Source organism: Phyllobates terribilis, unplaced genomic scaffold (genome assembly GCF_046119375.1).
Source record: "Phyllobates terribilis strain yellow unplaced genomic scaffold, ASM4611937v1 Scaffold_8008__1_contigs__length_33646, whole genome shotgun sequence".
Classification (NCBI taxonomy): Eukaryota; Metazoa; Chordata; class Amphibia; order Anura; family Dendrobatidae; genus Phyllobates; species Phyllobates terribilis.
The window spans coordinates 3,821-24,605 of NW_027370748.1; the positions used below are offsets into that span (position 1 = coordinate 3,821).

At 34.1% G+C, this 20,785-nt stretch overlaps 2 protein-coding genes and 1 pseudogene across 2 annotated transcripts; all 3 read left to right on the forward strand.

Moving 5' to 3' along the window:
• The first annotated feature begins 1,715 nt into the window (after positions 1-1,715).
• Positions 1,716-4,471, forward strand: LOC141252066 (uncharacterized). Its single transcript, XM_073670454.1, has 10 exons — positions 1,716-1,743; positions 1,845-1,981; positions 2,443-2,489; positions 2,612-2,937; positions 3,019-3,101; positions 3,184-3,259; positions 3,331-3,392; positions 3,472-3,567; positions 4,109-4,270; positions 4,355-4,471. Exons 1-10 carry the CDS (start codon positions 1,716-1,718, stop codon positions 4,469-4,471), a joined length of 1,134 nt encoding a protein of 377 aa, XP_073526555.1.
• Positions 4,472-7,556: 3,085 nt separating this feature from the next.
• LOC141252067 (uncharacterized) lies at positions 7,557-10,350 on the forward strand. Its single transcript, XM_073670455.1, is given in 11 exon segments — positions 7,557-7,772; positions 7,876-7,932; positions 8,016-8,124; positions 8,188-8,373; positions 8,376-8,386; positions 8,469-8,557; positions 8,992-9,076; positions 9,078-9,248; positions 9,319-9,499; positions 9,502-9,563; positions 10,171-10,350. Coding segments are annotated over 11 exon segments (1,347 nt in total).
• Positions 10,351-14,767: 4,417 nt separating this feature from the next.
• Positions 14,768-15,913, forward strand: LOC141252068 (uncharacterized; annotated as a pseudogene).
• Positions 15,914-20,785: the final 4,872 nt, after the last annotated feature.

The window sequence follows — 20,785 nt, forward strand, 5'->3', positions numbered from 1 at the left end:
TTCGAATCCCACTTACCGCTGGGGTAGGGTGCCCGGGGGCAAAATGATGGTACCCCGAAGGGTACGGTAAATAGCACCACCATTTCCCAGGAGTTCCCCGGTGGCCATCCCCCAGCTTCGAACTCACGATCTCTAGGCTTTACCTTGTGGCCTTAACCGCTCGACCATCAGGGAGATGGTTAATTTCCCTATATTGACCTTAAAAAAAAAAGTTACAAATGACATTGAGGTACATGGTAGGCCGGGATGGAATCTAATTCCTCAATCCAAATAATTATCAATTTGAAAATTTGTATCCAATAATCACATCCCTTCTATTATGGAGTAGTATCATTGATCCATTTCATGTCGGTAACCATAGCTGAAAAACGCCTATGCCATGTTTGACAAGACAAATAAAATAGCATTTTTATTAATATTCAGCATTTTAAAAAAATAAAAATAAATAAATTTTATGATTTTATAAGCATTTAAACACTACTAACCTTCTTAATATTATACTCTGATTAATTTTTTAATTTACATTTAACCTTCTTAATATTATACTCTGATTAATTTTCATTTTTATAGAAAAGAGAAAGGACACCCTCCGTTAGTATATCAAATTAAAAAATATTGAACTAAAACAAACGAAACGGAGTATAACCCGTCCCTCAAATCTAAATTCAAAATACTAGTAATCCTAACAAGTAATGAATCTAGAAACATGAATCACATAACATCAATAGGAAACTCAAAAACTAGAAAGATTAAGGAGTAGACGACTCTTGCAATAGTTAAAGTTGCTATTGACTTGGGTTATACTTTTGCCGTCGTAGAAGGCGACAATCTCACCGTTATTAATAGTCTAAAGCTCACGTGGAAAGTTTCCTGGCATATCGACCCGATTATCCAAGACATCCACAAATTTAATTCTACTATTCAGGCAATCAAGTTCAATCACATAAAACATATGTGTAACCAAGCAGTTAATTTTCTCTCTAAGTTCCGATGCAATAAACGATGATTTTGGATGTGGTAGAAAGACAAAATCTTCATCCCGACAAGATTCTTTTAAAGTTTAAATTTTTTTAAAAACTACTCCCTCCATTCCAATTTGATCTTCCCATTTCATTTTGGCTCTTTTGCCGAGACAAGTTTCTTTTCGTAAATATCTCCATATATACGTGTATAAAAATTATAAAATTTAGATATTGTTAAAGTACTCGTTGAGACGAATAAAACAAGATCACACATGACTATATATTTTCATATACATCAAGAGAAATCGAGAAGATTCTTTCAAAATACAAATAATGTTGAAAAAATAAATGAGAAGATCAAATTAAAACGGATGGAGTATAATTTATGTCTTCCGTAAAATTTGGACATTTGTATTGTACACCACCAAAAAAAAAAACACGGACTCTATTATCTAGTTTGAATTGCTAAACACTGCGCCAAACAGGCCCCAACCCTGATAACAGCGCCAGAACCGTTGTATCTGACACGTGGCAATAGTAAAACCTGGAAGTTGTATTTTTGAGAACGTTGGTTTTGAGTTTTCTGACCCCCCAGCTTTTCCGATTATGGCGGTTTTGCAATTTTCTGTGAGCCATTTCCTTCTTTCTCCTCCGATCCACAGACTATGACCGAAAAACTCATCTACTATAAAATCTCCCAACGATCCTTCTCCATTCTTCATTCATTGAAGCGATCAAGGAAGAATTTCGATCATGTCTGCTCAAGCCATCAAATGCAAAGGTATGAATTCCAATTCCATCAAGCAGAGTTCACCTGCGAAATTTGCATAATTCTTCGGTTTCTTAAAACCCTAGATTTCTGAAAACAACGTAATTTTGTAGCTGCTGTTGCGTGGGAGGCGGGAAAGCCTTTGGTGATAGAGGAAGTCGAAGTTGCGCCACCACAGAAAGATGAAGTTCGAGTGAAGATCCACTACACTTCGCTCTGTCATACTGATGTTTACTTCTGGGAAGCCAAGGTCAATAGTTTTTACAGTACTTTTAAGTTATTAATTGATTTGTCAGCAGCTCTTTTAGCTATATACAATGGAATAGAACAAGTGCTTTGAAGAAGCCGGTATTTGACAATTTTGTTATACATATAGATCAGACGAAAGGAGCTTTTTTATCTCCTTGTGCATTTTGCAGTATTTGCATGTCTTCTATAAGCTGTATATGCTCAAGTTTATTTACTTTTAAGTTACTATTTGATTTGTCAGCAGCTCTTTTAGCCTTATTATATAGAATAGAATAGAAGAAGTTATTGAAGAAGAAAGTATTTGACAATCTCTATGATATAGATCAGATGAAATGAACTCTTTTCTCAGTTCTAAACTTCCATAGATTGATTTTGCAGTAACAATTATGCATTTTGCAGTATTTGCACGTCTTGTATAAGTTGTATATGCTCAAGTTTATGTATTATTTTGCTTAACTACAGGGACAAACACCACTCTTCCCTAGGATATTTGGTCATGAAGGAGCCGGGTATGATGCTTTCCACTAGCAATTGATTTTTCAGCTTATTTTGTTGCTATGCAAAACATGCCAAATCTTCCATGTTTTGAGCTGATCTTGAGCGGATCAATCTTGTATATTTGAATGAGCAGAATAGTGGAAAGTGTGGGTGAAGGAGTAACTGAACTAAGTCCAGGAGACCATGTTCTTCCTGTATTCACCGGCGAGTGTGGAGAGTGCCGCCATTGTAAGTCAGAGGAAAGCAACATGTGTGATCTTCTCAGGATCAACACAGATAGGGTGTCAATGCTGAGTGATGGAAAATCAAGATTCACAATCAAAGGGAAACCAATTCACCACTTCCTTGGCACTTCAACTTTCAGTGAATACACCGTTGTTCATAAAGGATGTCTTGCCAAGATCAACCCTAATGCCCCTCTTGACAAATCTTGTGTCATTAGCTGTGGATTCGCTACTGGTTAGTCCTAAATCAACCCATAGAAGTTTAAAAAGCCTACTCACGCTATATGTATTCTGATTTTTTGCTGTGTTTTGGAAGGTTTTGGAGCTACTGTCAATGTTGCAAAACCTAAGAAAGGTTCTAGTGTGGCTATATTCGGATTGGGAGCTGTTGGACTTGCTGTAAGAGTAGTTTTGTAGTAGTAAAATTTAATATTTTGTTTTTGATCTATAATTGAAATTGACTTGGATTTGATTTCCATAGGCTGCTGAAGGAGCTAGAGTTTCTGGTGCTTCAAGGATCATTGGTGTTGATTTGAACCCGAACAGATTCGAAACAGGTAGAATTCACCTCAAAACTCCTCAAATGATTACTGTTATGTTTCTTACACGTTCTGTTTCGATGTTACAGCAAGAAAGTTTGGATGCACTGAGTTCATAAACCCAAAAGATCACAACAAGCCAGTTCAGGAGGTCAGTTTCTATCTGGTTTCGCTCACAAAAGAATCAAATTTCTTTGACAATGAAATGAAAGCAAGCATTGGGTTAACAGGTGATTGCTGAAATGACCGATGGAGGAGTTGACCGAAGTGTAGAGTGTACTGGAAGTGTCCAGGCCATGATATCCGCCTTTGAATGTGTTCATGATGTAAGAAAATACACCAACTCTTGCAATCTAATGCATAGTTTAAGACTGCCCATAATAAGTGTTGGACAAATTGAACCTGAACCGTGTGAACTGGCCCAGCATAAACCGGTGGTTCAATGGCCTGGCATGGAACCGGCCCTAAACCTTGAAATCGGTTGAGATCAAGGTTCAGGGCCAGGTTCATGAAATACCATGAACCTTTGAACCGGAGGTTCCATGAAGGTTAATCTTTCTGAACCGACAGTTCATTTAGATTCTTAATTAAGTTCTTAGAGTTTCTAAACTAAGTACTTAAAATTTTAATATGTATATAAAGTGAAGTTTCTAAAACTAATTTTTTCGACACTCAAAACCGGAACCGGGGTTCATGAACCGGGGCCAGCACTATATATAGGTTCCATATGAATAGTTTACCTTTTAGGATGAAACTTAAGACGGGGTTATAAATTTCGTAACTCTTTTTGAAGAGTTACATATGGATAGTTTAATTTTTGAAGTGAAATGGGTTTTACTAATGGTATTTTACTGTCTTGTTTTGTAGGGATGGGGAGTTTGTGTGTTGGTTGGTGTACCGAACAAAGATGACGCTTTCAAAACTCACCCTGTGAACCTCCTGAATGAGAGGACTCTAAAAGGTACCTTCTATGGCCACTACAAACCGCGTACCGACATTCCTAAGGTGGTTGAGAGGTACCTGAACAAGGTGAGATGAACCTGCATAATGAGACTTAACTTTTTTATGGGCTAAATTTGACATGAAAAAAATATGGATTTTTATTTTGTGCAGGAGCTGGAGGTGGAGAAGTTCATAACGCATGAAGTCGGCTTCAGTGACATTAATAAGGCCTTTGATCTGATGCTCAAGGGAGAGGGTCTTAGATGCATCATCAAAATGGATCCTTGAACAGAGTTATAAAAGATATGTATGTAATAATGTGGTTTTGTCTAGTTTAAGCTGTAACCTTGCTGGTAATTGGCCCTTATGTATGGGAGACTATCGTGCATTTTGAGCTTTAAATAAAGATGGTATCGTCACTTGGTAAAAAAAGGTCACTTATAACAAGAGTTACTGGTAATGGACTGTAAATGAAGCAAGGAATACACATCATATAAAGACATTAGGATATTTTCACATGAATACAAACGAATTCGTCATATTGAATTGGTGAATATTAAGTGGCTCTTGATTATTTTGTTCGATGATTTGAGTTATGTATTCAATCTGCACGCTTGTGATCTTGAGTTTTGGTGGAAGAGGAAGAAGAAGCAGCTCCTTCAATGGCAGAGTGAGCTGCGTCTGAAGCCATGGCATTGAAATCTAAGGGCTTGTCAGCAGTGAATTGTTCCTTCCTTATGTGTTCATGCACGTCGAGGGTCCCGGTGACGTCGAATGCCTCGATTTGGGTACCCTTGGGGCCTGGGATCAAGACCTCGTGTATGTCCAAGTGGCCGTCGACGTCTATGTCTTGTGTTGAGCGAGTTGAGGCGGTCGTGTTCTTGATGAGACGGTATAAGGCGTAGATGAGGGCAAAGATTAGCATGATGGTTCCGAATGAGAGGAGTAGTATTATGATGGTTGTTGGTTGGTTTGATGGTGGAGATGGTGGTGGTAGGTAAGGTGGTGGTGGAGCGATAGGGTGCGGTGGAGGTGGTGCAATAGGATGAGGATGAGGTTGTGGTGGTGGTGGTGGGCTAGGTCTAGGCTTGGGTGAGGGTGGTGGTGGGCTCGGGTGGGGCTTGGGTGAGGGAGGTGGTGGGCCAGGTTTGGGCTTGGGAGAGGGTGGTGGTGGACTCGGTTTGGGCTTGGGAGAGGGTGGTAGTGGTGGGCTAGGACGTGGTTTGGGTGGTGGTGGTGGTGGGCTAGGTTTGGGCTTGGGTGAGGGCGGTGGTGGGCTAGGTTTGGGCTTGGGCGAGGGTGGTGGTGGAGGGCTAGGTTTGGGCTTGGGAGAGGGTGGTGGTGGTGGGCTAGGTTTAGGCTTGGGAGAGGGTGGTGGTGGTGGGCTAGGTTTGGGCTTGGGCGAAGGAGGTGGTGGGCTCGGTTTGGGCTTGGGCGAGGGTGGTGGTGGTGGTCTAGGTATGGGTTTGGGAGAGGGTGGTGGTGGTGGGCTAGGTTTGGGCTTGGGCGACGGAGGTGGTGGGCTCGGTTTGGGCTTGGGCGAGGGCGGTGGTGGTGGGCTAGGTTTGGGCTTGGGTGACGGAGGTGGTGGGCTCAGTTTGGGCTTGGGTGAGGTCGGTGATGGTGGTGGGCTCGGTTTGGGCTTGGGCGAGGGTGGTGGTGGTGGGCTAGGTTTGGGCTTGGGTGATGGAGGTGGTGGTGGGCTCGGTTTGGGCTTGGGTGACGGAGGTGGTGGTGGGCTCGGTTTGGGTGGAGGAGGAGGAGGCATGCGTGGTGGAGGAGGAGGTGGCATGTGATGGGGTGGTGGTGGGGCATGGTGATCACATGGAGTAGGTATAGGTAAGGGCAAAAAGAGGGAAATGTACTTCCGGTAATCCATATTCATGTGATCCTTATGGTCTTGGTAAGATAGATCAGTGCATATAAACTACAACTGAGGCTGTATTCTGAAAGCACAATGAGTACCATATATGGAGGTGAATTTTAAACATTTGACAATTTGCACATCACAATGCTTTCAAGTTTTGAAAACTTAACTCCCATGGCAAGACTCCAAAAAAGCATCCATTTGATTGCACTACAATATACCCCATTCTCAATATTCTTTTATAAACATACAGTTTCATTATGTATGTTACAGAATGGGTCCGTTCGCTTATGCATCATTATCAATTATAATGAACTTAATTTTAAAAAAAAGCTTGTTATTTTGAAAAATGTGTCAAATAAAATCACATTATAATGTGCTTATAATTTATTTTTGCCAAACAACATAATCTCAAATAATATCCTTATTGATAAAAATAACTAGGCGAACGGACCTATATTTTACACTTTAGCACCCATGCAGGTTAGAACACACAACATTCAAAAGTAGTAGTAAAACCAACAATAAACCAGTAGCAGCAAAAACTCCTTTCCTTGTACAAGCACTATTATTGGGCATAAATCACTTGAAATATGGGCCAGGCCCATAAGAAGAGGCGGCCCATAACGGGTTGCAATCAGAAACTGGAAAAGACAAAACTCAAAAGAGAGAATAGAGAGGAAGTCTATTATGGCGTTTGCTGACTGGTAGATATATTTAAATAACTTGCAGGAAAAGGAAATCAATCTAACTAATTTTTATTTTTCTCTGCCAAATACTTCCGAAGACAAATTCAGCGTCATTTTCTGCACTGCGAATCCCTGTTTTCTCCACTTTCTTTACGAGTGATTTGCTATCTGAATTTGGCTTCCGTTCACGCCATTGATTTTCTTTCAAAACTCTGAAGAAAAATAATCGATTGGCACAAAACATCATAACGAAGTTATACCTAACAGTCTTCTGAAGCTCCACTGCCACCAAATTCACACTTCTATCCTCAATTTGCATTAAGGTGAGCTCCTGATCTTCTCGGATTGTTCATGCTAGTAATTTGAAGCCTTTGTTTAGCTGTAATTACTGATGCATTTGGCCAAAACTGATTCAATCTAGCTGAAGCCTGGTAAATTGTTTTGTTTTGATTTCAGAAAGTTGATCCAGTAGACGAATTAGGGTTTCTTATGATGTATTCATGATAGCGAGTACCTCTTATTGGCTACATTCAGGAAGTTATTGTTTACTTTTGATGCTAGGATGCTCATGTTTTTCTGTGCTGATTCTTGTAATTCTGATAGTTATTAGTTTGTTTTATAATTTAATCAATTGTTCTAGCTCTTCTCAATGTGCATTTTGGATTAGTGAAGCATGATAGAGGTTGTAATTTTCTATTAATTTCTATGTTGCAGTTCTCAATAATGAAGTGATATTTAGTTTAGACCAATTCTACACAAAAGACAGACGTAGAAGCAATTGACTTGGGCATAGCAGCAGGTGTAGTACTTCCTTACAATGGGATGGAGGAGCATTGCTTGCTCTTTCTTTTTCTTAGTAACCATGGCAGAATCCTCTAGTAGATCTATAAATCTTTGGGATCTAAATCTGGTGAATGGAACGTCACTTCTGTATGATTGGACAATAGGCAGTGCTGGCATATTTGTGCTAGTCGCTCTTGTGCTCTCCATGTATCTTCTGTTCGAGCATCTAGCTGCTTATAATCAGCCTGAGGTACTTATCTCTACTGACCGTGTATCACAAAGTTCGTGGTAAACTCTTTCTGTTTTTGTTTCTACATTTGAAACTGATAGTTTTGCTTCTAACTCAATTGCAGGAACAGAAGTTCTTGATTGGACTTATACTGATGGTTCCTGTCTATGCAATAGAATCAGTATGTTGTGTATCTCCTTATAGAATTTACAACTCTCTGGTTTATGATTGTCCATTGTTGTTCACTCTCATTTGGTTCCACAGTACTTGTCACTTGTGGATGCAAAAGCTGCTTTCAACTGTGAAATAATTCGTGACTGCTATGAAGCCTTTGCATTATATTGTTTTGAGAGGTATCTGATTGCTTGCTTAGGTATGGAAGATCTGAAAAACTCTTTCTCCTTGTGTTGATATGTATATTTATGGATTCTGAGAGCAGCATTGTCTTTTAGGTGGGAGGAGAGCACCATAGAATTTATGGAACGTAAGAGTGTTGTAAGTTCTGATGCGCCACTTCTTGATGAAGCTAGTAGCCATGGAGTTGTGGAGCATCCGTTCCCTCTAAATTACTTACTTCGCGAGTGGTATCTAGGGAAAGATTTCTATCATTCAGTGAAGATAGGATTGTTCAATATGTATGAACTTTTAGATTCTCAAGTTTTCCGGAAATATTGCTTGAATTCACAGCTTTTGACATGCAATTTTTCTAATTCTCAGATGATATTAAAGATGATTTGTGCGCTTGTGGCAATGATTTTGCAAGCTTTTGGTGTTTATGGGGAAGGCAAGTTTCAGTGGAATTACGGGTAAGATATCCCTTCCCTTAATTTTCATCATATATCATGATAGCTATAGGTTTCCTTTAAGCACCTAATGATACTCATTTTAAGTATTTTATCAATTTTTATTAATTTTCCCAATGCATCATATATCATGGAATTACAGGCTAGTATTTAATTGTAAATACATACTAAAAGTGGGATCAAAACGGACCTAAATTTTAGACGCATGTGTCAGATTGAATATCATCTGCATGATACTTAAAAGCCATTATTACCTTGATTCAATTTTGAACATCTGACATTTGATTTTAATTTATGATTAGAAAAGGGATTTGATACCCAGAATATCAGGGTTGTGGATGGTCCAAGTAAATATTTATTGGATGTGTATCAAAGCACTGACTATGATAAGTGAAGTTCTAATACTGAATTTATAAGTCTGTGTCCTTTTTTTGCAGCTATCCATACTTAGCAGTAGTTCTCAATTTCAGTCAATCTTGGGCTTTATATTGCCTAGTCCAATTCTACACCGTCACAAAAGATAAAACTCGCCCCCATAAAACCTTTACCGAAATTCCTCGCATTCAAGTCAATTGTGTTCTTAACATGGTGGCAAGGAATAGCCGTTGCATTACTTTTCTCCATCGGAGCCTTTAGAGGAGCCCTTGCACAGGAGCTGAAAACACGAATCCAAGACTACATAATATGTATTGAGGTGCTGATATATACAATATTGACTAAGTTTTAATCTCCTTCAAACTTAACATTTTATACTCTTGATACAGATGGGTATTGCAGCTGTAGTCCATTTATACGTGTTTCCAGCTGTGCCCTTTAAACGCGGTGAAAGGTGTGTACGAAATGTGACTGTAATGGATGACTATGCTGCTTTAGGCACTGATCCTGATCCTGAAGAGGTTTTAGATAGTGGCAAGTTTACGAATATGCGAATGGCTCGAAATGATGATAGGAAAAACGGTTGAGTTTTCCTCAGTCTGTCCGGGATGTTGTTGTTGGTAGCAGCGAAATTGTAAGTCTTCTTATTCCTTCCACCATTGGGAAGAAATCACTGATTTTAAGAAAAAGTTATTATTCCTCAAAACTCTTTGATGTATATTGTATATATGTATTTTTTATTGGCTAGATTCAAATGCTAATATGAAAAGATGAGAAATGTGTAGAAACCAATAAATTTAACATCTAATGAATTGAATTGGAAAATAAATTGTATTTTAAGATGCTAAAATGACTAGTAATTTGGATCAAATGCTATAGTCTAAAATGGAAATTTAAATTGGATCAGAGGGAGTACTAAGAAATTATCTTACCTACTTGTTCATCTAGAGCCACATCACAATTTAATTTATTGCATTTACTTATTTATCCTTCTAGTTTATTCCTAATTACTCTTTCCTATGTCAAAAATACTGCTAAGAAATACCTACCTAAATTTTCTCGTTAGATTTCTTATATACATATTAACCTTTTCCTTTTATATTTATCTTTTCATATAACTGCATCAATTTTCTGTCATCTTTATTATTTGTTAAATATTGTACTATACATGTCACGATTACATATACTAAAAATTTAAGGTTTGGACATCTATTAATGGTGTTTTGGTTTGTCTCAACAAGATGGTGGATGATATGAGATACACAGTGTCACACGTTGTAGAGCCGGTTGAGAGAGGATTTGCGAGGGTAAACAAAACTTTTCAGGAGATATCTGAAAACGTTAAACGGATGGAACTGAGGAAGAAGTCCAAGGATGATAATACTGAGTTCCCTCTTGATTCATGGAATGAAGATAGATGATATACTTTAATTAGTGACTCATGCAGGTATCAAATGTTTTACATGCTTTGTCCACATTACAATAAACTAAATGAAACTATGTATAAACTTGCAGGTTTAGGTGGAACAGACCAAATGCAATGAGAACTTGTACAAGGGTTGTTTATATTTCATCAGCATTCATCTACAAGGTAGTGTACAGATACTTGATCATCATTCATCAGTTAAAGATGATTATTCAGTCTTCCTCTTGTCTACCCTCAGCCTGTAGGAATATTAGTTGTTTTAATACTCCTACGCCTCTCCAAAACATGAGGTTAGTAGATATGTAAGAAACTTCACTCCCAGATTTATGTGTCAATATAGAATACAGTTTCTCGGGGTTTTCCATTTTCACCCTTTTTGTTATCCATATCTATCTATATCTATATATAAATTGATCATGTTTTAAATCATTAAGTTCTTAATTAATCACCCAAATTTTTTGAAAAGGAAAAAAAATCCTGAGTACAAAATGTTTACAATACTTGAATCTGAACATAACTCTAATTTATCTAAATCTATCTTTTAAATCTATATATCTGTTATTGAAACAAAATATTAATAGTGTGATATATTTAACTATTATAAATCATATAAATATTTTTAACTACATAAAATATAATTAAATTGAGGTAATCAGATAAACTAACATTCAAAATAAATTCTTGTAATAGCAAAACAAGTCATTGAGTTAGAAACATGTCATCTATTTTAAAAATATCATGATATGATATCAAAGTAGTACAAAGTAGTTTAATCAGCGTGCATGCACGTGATTAGTCTAATATTTTTATATTTAAAATAAATAATATATAGATATATTATAACTTTTTAAATATATATATATATACATAACTAATAAAAATATATAGTTATTGAGTCACAACATAAATAATTATATTTTTCATAGATAATAAATAATGATCGTATTTATATAATACTTTTCTTGTAACTGTGATTCGGTATATTCTTTATTTTAGTAATTACTTATGTTTCTTTATAGGATATCTTTATAATTAAATATAAAAGATAATGGTGGATTTTAGTTGTTTCTCTTATAGAGAGTAAAAGGTGTTTCTAGATTGTATGTTTTCCTTTTATTAAATTATGGTATCCTAGTCGTCTAATAGTAAAGGATATGTGTATAATTTATGTCGTATGTCTGCCAATTTGGATGACATGTGGCTATAGTCTGAAAATAGCAATGCTCTTAAAATTTGACAAGTGTAAAAAAATGTTAAGAATTAGTAAGAATATGTCATGTGTTCAAATCAATGTGAGACTGACACATAGGATGTTTTCCATGTTACTTTAGTATTATATAGATAGATTGATATAAATTATGTTCACGATAAATAAGAATATCATTGAACTATGTGCATGTGAAAATGTTAAAATGTTATATAGCAAAATGCGTTTGGTATTTGTATGATAATGATGATGAATAAAGATGCCAATCTAAAAACTCATATATATGATTTGCATCTTATGTAAAATAGCAAAATTCTATCAATATGTATGAAATAAACTTTATGAAAAAACAAAAAAGTCAAGTATATGAACTGCAAACTTTGATGATGCAATCTCATTGATATAAATATGTATTAAAATTATTAAAATATAAGTTCTGAACCAAAACAATATCAAGTAATAAAAAAAATTATATATATATCAGGGGCAAGAAAGCACTATATTACAAACTCAATTAAAGAAACTAAGTTTCCATTGTTTGGATTTGAGTTGAATCGAGGTCCATGGGTCAAAAACTTTTTCAGATCAAAACATGTTGGACTAAGGTCAAACTACCACATCAGGATAGCACAAATATATCGAGATTGTAAAATATATTTATGTATACTATAATTATCATCGGATACTGTTATCGTTGATCTCGTGCAAAGCACGGGACCAAAGTGCTGGTTTGCATTCAAAGACACACCAATGTGCATTACTTTACGTTACACTAGAGGTTTGTAGCTCATGCTTCGCACGAGCCTTTTGTTTGGTAGTTGTAGTAAAAATAATTCTATCTTTTGAAAGTAAATAAAATAACACAAAGTTTATAATAATATATAAAATACAACCTTTTACATATTTGTATTCATAAAACAAATAGACTGTAATTATGAGATAAAACTAGGAATGTGAAACAAATTTAATATCTTTGTTAACAACATCGTTGAACAACTGATATGTAATACCAATTCCAGTAATACTTGACATAACTTGGCATGTAAAAACATCATATGATTCTCAAGTTTTAGAACCGTGATTTCCAATTTGTAGTGTTTGCTCATAATATTTGAATTTCTCCACTCAGTGTAGAGATATTTATTTATTGAATTAGCCATTCGAGGAGAAGTCGTTAAGTTCTGTAATACCGGAATAAATGTGTGAGAAAGTCGGTAAGTTTTGTAACGCGAGTTAGAGTAAATAGGAACTATTTAAGTTTTTTAACTTTACAACTTGCACTTTGATTTGCACAGGCTTTGACTATAATATATAAGCTTTGTATGTTTTATATATTTTATCATTGATATTGCATATGAGTATCTGTACTTTGATTTGATATGCGCTATCGCATGGTAATCGTCATTTACAAAGAATGGTTTGATATATACATTGTTGTGCTCGTATTTTTTAAATGTTTTTCAATCAAATTATATATAAAGCATGAATTTTTAATATGATATGCTCATGAAGAGTGTGAATAAGTTATTCATATGTTAATATTTTTTTAAACCCCATTTAATTGATGACTTTATACATTATTAATGTATAATTAATGTCCCCATCAATAGATATTAAATACTACAATTCTTAATTTCTTTATAAACTAAAATAGTATATATAAATTTACACTTCAATAAATATAATAGACACATATTAAAATCTATGCAAACTATTTTTATCCAAATTTGAAAAATGAATTGACCATTTATAAAGATAGGCACAAAAGGTGATGGTGAAGGTGTTACATTGTTGCTTAGGATACTGAATGATATTAGTGCTCATTGACAAGTATGTGGTTTAATTGGAAATTGTAACATTCATCAAAGTAATGAAAAGAGGTTTAAATAGTTTAATTATAATTGCAATTTAAAAGAAATATAATTATAATTGCAATGAAGAGTCATTAATACAAGGTGTTACAATCAGAACATTCCATAGAACTCGTGAATTGATCACAATATTAATTTCATAACCTCCTCTCATTCGTACACCATAACATTCCAAATGTCAATTAATTATGAGAGATTTAGGAGAAAAAGAATATTCCTAAATGATACTGAATGTCATTAGTGCTCATTGACAATTAAGTGGCTTAATTAGAAAATTGTAATCTCCATCAAGGTAATGAAAGGAGATTTAAAAAAAAAATTATAATTGTAATTACAATGAAGGAGGGAGGATCAAATAAGTACATTCACTAAAGTGAGTAGGTGAGTAGTTATCTCATCCATCCATTTTACTTAATCTAACAACTAAGAAAAAAACTGATTTTAAATCTACATAAATATTAAAGGGTATAATTGTACTTTTACCAACCAGATTAGTGTCTTCTCGTCGCTGCAAAATAGTTTCTTCAAGCACCATGGAAGAGGAGACTTGTACCTGTCTCGGCTATGGCGATAGAGCCACCAATTTGTTCACCGCCTCCGTTTGGAAGCATCTCATTTTCGAATCCAAGTTACAACTAGCCGACAATCCTTCCAAGTTCCATTAGATCCGATCTATGCTGGAGAAGAAGCCTCCGGACCAGCGGTGCTTAATTCAGTTATCGATAAGAAAACAGAGGATAACGAAGAGGCTTCATCTTCCTCAATCGGCGACTTCCGTCCACACAGTTCGCAAGTGAATAAGTCGATTTGCCAGATCCAGGCGCCAGATAACTCTTGATCGTCGAATTCGCCGCACCAGGAACAGAGATTGGAGCAAAGGTGGCGAGCGGCGAGGAAGCTAACGTTGTAAACGGTGCAATCTCAGTTCAAGTAGAGGTAAGCGGAATTGGAAAATTAGGTAATTATTTGAATTATATGGACAGATTTTCAGTTATAAATTCCTAGATTATAGCACATGATATGAAGCTTTCAAACATGAAAATTTTTGAGTGCGATTCCATTTTAAGTGAAGCATATCTCACTTGTGCTTGAAGCACTTCCTGGATATGATTCTACTATCTTCCTCTTCTTGCGTTTAATTCTACTAATTATAGCGAATCCGACTCTAACATTGGTATCAAGAGCCAGTCCTTCTCTCGCCTTTTTTCCATGGGAGAAACAAGATCTCACACTGGATTGAAAGAAGAAGTGGTTCGTAAGTTGGCACATCCTAAGAGACAAGCAGGCAATCAGCTCAGCAGTAGCGGTTCAGTAAATTAGGGCAAATAGTCTCTATGAAGTATGAATTGTGTATATGTGTATAGAGTGATTGGTGCACATTTGTTGTTGATGAAATGTCTAAATGAATTGTGGTCTTTATTGTGTATAGAGTGACTGGCGGTGGAGATGAAGGTGGTGTAAAGGCTACAATAGTTGGTGCAGCAGCCGATGCTTGCCCATTTGTTGAGTTGTTCTAGGAAGGCAGCGCTAAAATGCACCACCATTTTGCAGACATTTTCAATTGAGAGTTTCACTATGAGACTCAGAAAGAGGTGAATGGTGAGTTATATATATTTCAGAATGGATGGTAGGTTAAGGACTGGCTTGCTTTTTAAACTACATTTGATTGCTACATTTCTTCAGTTTTGGTGTTCTTTTTACTTATTTTGGGGCGATTATGTTGACAGAGGGAAACAAAGCTAAACAATATGCCTTCTTCTCTCATAAAAGACTAAGTACCCTGAGAGCTTCTTCCACTTAAGGGGAAACCATGAATGTGCTTCAGTAAATCATATATATGGGTTTTATGATGAGTGCAAGAGAAGATTCAACGTTAGATTATGGAAGGTCTTCACTGATACTTTCAATTGCCTACCTGTTACTGCATTAATAGATGACAAGATCCTTTGCATGCATGGTGATCTGTCACCTAACCTGCATAATTAATTAAATATTCATCATGAAAACTAAATCTATATATTTTGCAAGTTGTAGAGGATGGCTATGAGTTCTTTGCCAGTCGTCAACTAGTTACTATATTTTCGGCTCCTAATTACTGTGGGGAGTTCGACAATGCAGGTGCTATGATGAATGTGGATGAGACTTTAATGTGCTCTTTCCAGATTCTAAAGCCATTAGAAAAGAAGAATAAGTTTAGCTTTGGCAGTAGCACTACAACAACCAAGACAGGAAATATGTCCGGGATGAAGGTAATCGTTACTTATCTTAAAGAAACTAGTTTACCACAAAAATTTTGTCTTATACTGACCTTTAATTCATGAATTTATCTCTGCAATATTTTTTGGTTCAAGAGTATGAAACTCTGTTCAAAGATGAACAGAGAGATGGAGGAGGCAACATTTCATGATAGACATGAGGAAGCTGACCACCATTGGAGAACTCAGGACAACCAGATTATTATTTTTTTCTACAACTTTTGAATATGTATGTTTCTGACTGCTGGAAGAAAAGAAAACCCGGAAACCTAATGTGACAAAGTCAGATAGTTATAGAAACCGTTCATTTTCCGTGGTTCATTTGTACACCATTAATTCCTGATGTGGATGTTGTTTGAGATGTTCAAAGCAGATGTGCGCACAGATATTGCTGATCAATCTGTGCAGTTATGGAGTTTTGAAAAGTTCAAAGTTACTAGTTGAAGCTGAAGTGTATGTTGCGGGCCGAGCTTCGCTGCTTAAATATACCAAGCAGTCTATGATATTAGGAATCAAGACTAAAGGTAACCAATCTTAAGCAACAATTTTATGTTTGAACATGGTCTTGTAAGTAGGTTTTGGCCAGCAGAGAGCTTAATCTGATTTCCTTCTGTGAACTATTCTTTGTATTGTGTCCATACTATATTACTGTCTGTATGGTGAAAGGTCAGGTTTATGGGTAAGCTTGATCTTATTGCTTGTTGTGAACAATTCTTTGTATTGGTTCAATACTATGTTGTTTGGTGAAAGGTCAGGTTTTATGGGTCAGGTTAATCTTATTGCCTTCACAAACTAGACTTTGTTCACCAATCTGAAAGATATTTCATGTGGTTGAAATTATAGAATTTGGGTTCAAAAAAAGGAACAGGTTTGAGTGCATATACATGAGTATATGATAGATGAGACATTGATTTCTTATTACTTTACAGAGTCCTGAAGGAATAAAATCCTTCCACTTCTTACTTCCCTGACTCATCACCTTGCTGTTTGGTCCATTTATTTTGTGAACCTTCGATACAAATTTATGAACCTTTAATACAAATATATGAATCATCAATACAAATTTATGAAACTTCAATATAAAGTTATGATTTTATTATAGAATTTTAGATTTATAATTGTTCATTATAGAATGTTAGATTAATGAATTTTATTACAAAAATTTACGAACCTTCAATCCAAATTTACGTACCTTCAATACAAATTTATGAACCTTCAATAATAATTTACGAAGCTTCAATATAAATTTATGAACCATGGACTGAAATGAAAAAGCTTATGAATCCGTGGAATAAATTTTACTACAGAAAATTTATGAACCTTCAATACAAATTTATGAACCATTAATACAAATTTATGAAACTTCAATATAAATTTATGATTTTATTACAGAATTTTAGATTTATAATTTTTCATTATAGAATTTTAGATTAATGAATTTTATTAGAGAAAAATTTTGAACCTTCAATCCAAATTTACGTACCTTCAATACAAATTTATGAACCTTCAATACCATGGACTGAAATGAAAAAGCTTATGAATCACAGAATAAATTTTACTACAAAAAATTTACGAACCATCAATACAAATTTATGAACCTTCAATACAAATTTATGAACCTTTAAAACAAACTCATGAACCTTCAATATAAATTTATGATGAGATTCACACCAACAGACAACAAATACTCTTGTGCAAATATCACATTTATTTGGAAAAATGGCATGTGTCTTGCATACATCTGTAGCAGATGTGATTCATTTAATGTGTAGTAGATGGAAAAATGGCATGTATCTGGAAAAATACTCCAACCTCCCCTATGCAAATATGACATTAATGTTTTTTTATATAATTTTATGATTTTTTTTCATTACAGAATTTTAGATTATTGAATTTTATTACAGAAAATTTACGAACCTTCAATCCAGATTTACGAACCTTCAATACAAATTTATGAACCTTCAATATAAATTTATGAACCATGTACTGAAATGAAAAAACTTATGAATCCGTTGTATAAACTTTATTACAGAAAATTTAAGAACCTTCAATACAAATTTATGAACCTTTCAATAGAAATTTACGAAGCTTCAATACAAATTAATGAACCATCAATACAAATTTATGAAATTTCAATATAAATATATGATTTTATCACATAATTTTAGATTTATAATTTTTTATCTAGATTTACAATTTTTCATAATAGAATTTTAGATTAATGAAAATTTACGAACCTTCAATCCAAATTTATGAACCTTCAATACAAATTTATGAACCTTCAATACAAATTTATAAACAATGGACTATAATAAAAAAAACTTAGGAATCAGCATTATAAATTTATGAACCTTCAGTATAAATTCATGAACTTTCAGTATAAATTGATGAACCTTTAGTATAAATTGATGAACCTTTAGGATAAATTGATGAACATTCGGAATAAAATGTAAAATATAAAATTTATGAGATATAAAATATAAAAATTCATGAACCTTTGATGAACCTTATATATAAAATTCATGAACTTTCTATATACATTGATGAACCAAAAATATTAAATATAAAATTCATGAGCTAAACATAAATTGATGAACCTTCAGTATAAATTCATGAACCTTCAATATTGATGAACCTTCAGTATAAATTAATGAACCTTTAGTATAAAATATAAAATTTATAAGATATAAAATATAAACTCGTGAGCTTGAAGAGACGTGAATCTCCAATGAAATTTTGTGAAAGAAATTCATGAACCGCCAATATAAATTTATGAACCTTTAATATAAATTTATGTACCGCGAATATAAATTTATGAACCATATAAAGCTAATATCACATAACAAAATTCAAAAAGAGTTGTAATATCTCATGAATTAGTAAATGGGTGAGTGATGCTATAAATTTATGATTTTACTACAAAAAGTTTATGAACCTTCAATACAAATTTATGAACCTTCAATACAAATTTATGAACCTTCAATACAAATTTATGAACCATCAATACAAATTTATGAAACTTCAATATAAATTTATGATTTTATTACATATTTTAGATTTATAATTTTTCATTATAGAATTTTGATTAATGAATTTTATTACAGAAAATTTACGAACCTTCAATCCAAATTTACGTACCTTCAATACAAATTTATGAACCTTCAATACAAATTTATGAACCTTTAATATAAATTTTTGAACCATGGACTGAAATGAAAAAGCTTATGAATCCGCAGAATAAATTTTACTACAGAAAATTTACGAACCTTCAATACAAATTTATGAATCTTCAATACAAATTTATGAAAGTTCAATACAATTTTATGAACCATTAATACAAGTTATGAAACTTCGACATCTATGGAGGAATTGTGAGGTTAGGGTTTTAATCGGTTCATTTTCCTCCCCTTGATGGCTTCTGTTATATCTAAGCAGACGAAGATGTTGAAGACATTGCAAACGATGTTGAAGATGTTTTAATCGGTTCATTTTCCTTACATTTTTATCTGTTAATTCAAACTTACTATGAGAAATTCATGGACCCTAAAAAACTCATGAACTTATGTACTTAGTATGGAAAATTCTAAAAGAGTTGTAAAATCTCATGGATTAGTAAATAGGTGAGTGATGCTATAAAACAAAATTCATGAACTTACTATGTGAAATTCATGGACCTGAAAAAATATCTTAAACATTCAAAAAAATCACGAGCTAAAAAAGACGTGATTCAAAAAGAAACTCATGAGATTGAAGATACATGAATCTCCAATGGAATTTTGTGAAAGAAATCCGTGAACCGCAAATACAAATTTATGAACCTTGAATATAAATTTATGAACCATGAACTGAAATGAAAAAGCTTATGAATCCGCAGTATAAATTTTATTACAGAAAATTTACGAACCTTCAATACAAATTTATGAACCTTCAATATAAATTTTTGATTTTATTACAGATTTTTAAATTTAAAAGTTTTCATAATAGAATTTTAGATTTATGTACCGTCAATATAAATTTATGAACCTTTAACATAAATTATGTATCGTCAATTTAAATTTATGAACCTTTAATATTTATGTACCGTCAATTTAAATTTATGAACCTTTAATAGAAATTTATGTATCCTCAATATAAATTTATGAACTTTTTATAGAAATTCATGTACCGTCAATATAAAATTTTGAACCTTTAATAGAAATTTATGTACCGTCAATATAAATTTATGAACCTTTAATAGAAATTTATGTACCGTCAATATAAATTTATGACCTTTAATAGAAATTTATCTATCATCAATATAAATTTATGAACCCTTAATACAAATTTATGTACCGTCAATATGAATTTATGAACCTATAATACAAACTTATGTACCGTCAATATAAATTTATGAACCTTTAATAGAAATTTATGTACTATCAATATAAATTTATGAACCTAAAATATAAAGCTCGTAAATAGCCTATGAGGGATTTGAACCCACATTAACATGCACAAACACGTTGCTTTACCATTTGAGCTAATAGGCTATAAATTTTTTCTTTTAAAAAAATTGCATATAAACATGAATCAATAATCTTATAGTGCCTAACGAAGCAGCAAACAACAAGCTGCAAACTGCATGTTATAAGCTAGAAACTACATTTTTACAAGCTCATACACGGTGTATGCAAAGTAAGGGATGTGTGTTGACACTAGCACGGACAACGTCATGAGTCATGAGGCAACGGAGGGCGTGCAAGCCTCGACAAACACCTTATACCCTGTGGTTTGGATGTTGGGATTCATGGCACTGTAGCCTATGAGAAAGACGTGTCAGAGCAAGATACTTCCTCAAATGAAAATATGTTGGATGTAGGTGAAGTAGTAGACTGAAGTAGTTGACCGAGAACTTCGAACCCCATCACCTCAAAATTGACTACCAAGGGGGAAAACAATTAGCTAATTAACACCTTTTAGGACATGAAAATACTATTCAGTGCTGGTAGTTTGCCAAAATCAAACATAATTACTTCTTCGAAAGGAAAACCAAATTCAGTTCTTCTAAAGGATCATTGGGTCTGATATTTGTTTTTTCAGACCCCATGACTCACATAC

Coding starts and splice junctions, on each gene's coding strand:
- LOC141252066 (XM_073670454.1), top strand. CDS start 1,716: ATGTCTGCTCAAGCCATCAAATGCAAAG. Junction 2,938..3,018: donor TAGCTGTGGATTCGCTACTG/GTTAGTCCTAAA, acceptor GTGTTTTGGAAG/GTTTTGGAGCTACTGTCAAT. Junction 4,271..4,354: donor TTGAGAGGTACCTGAACAAG/GTGAGATGAACC, acceptor TATTTTGTGCAG/GAGCTGGAGGTGGAGAAGTT.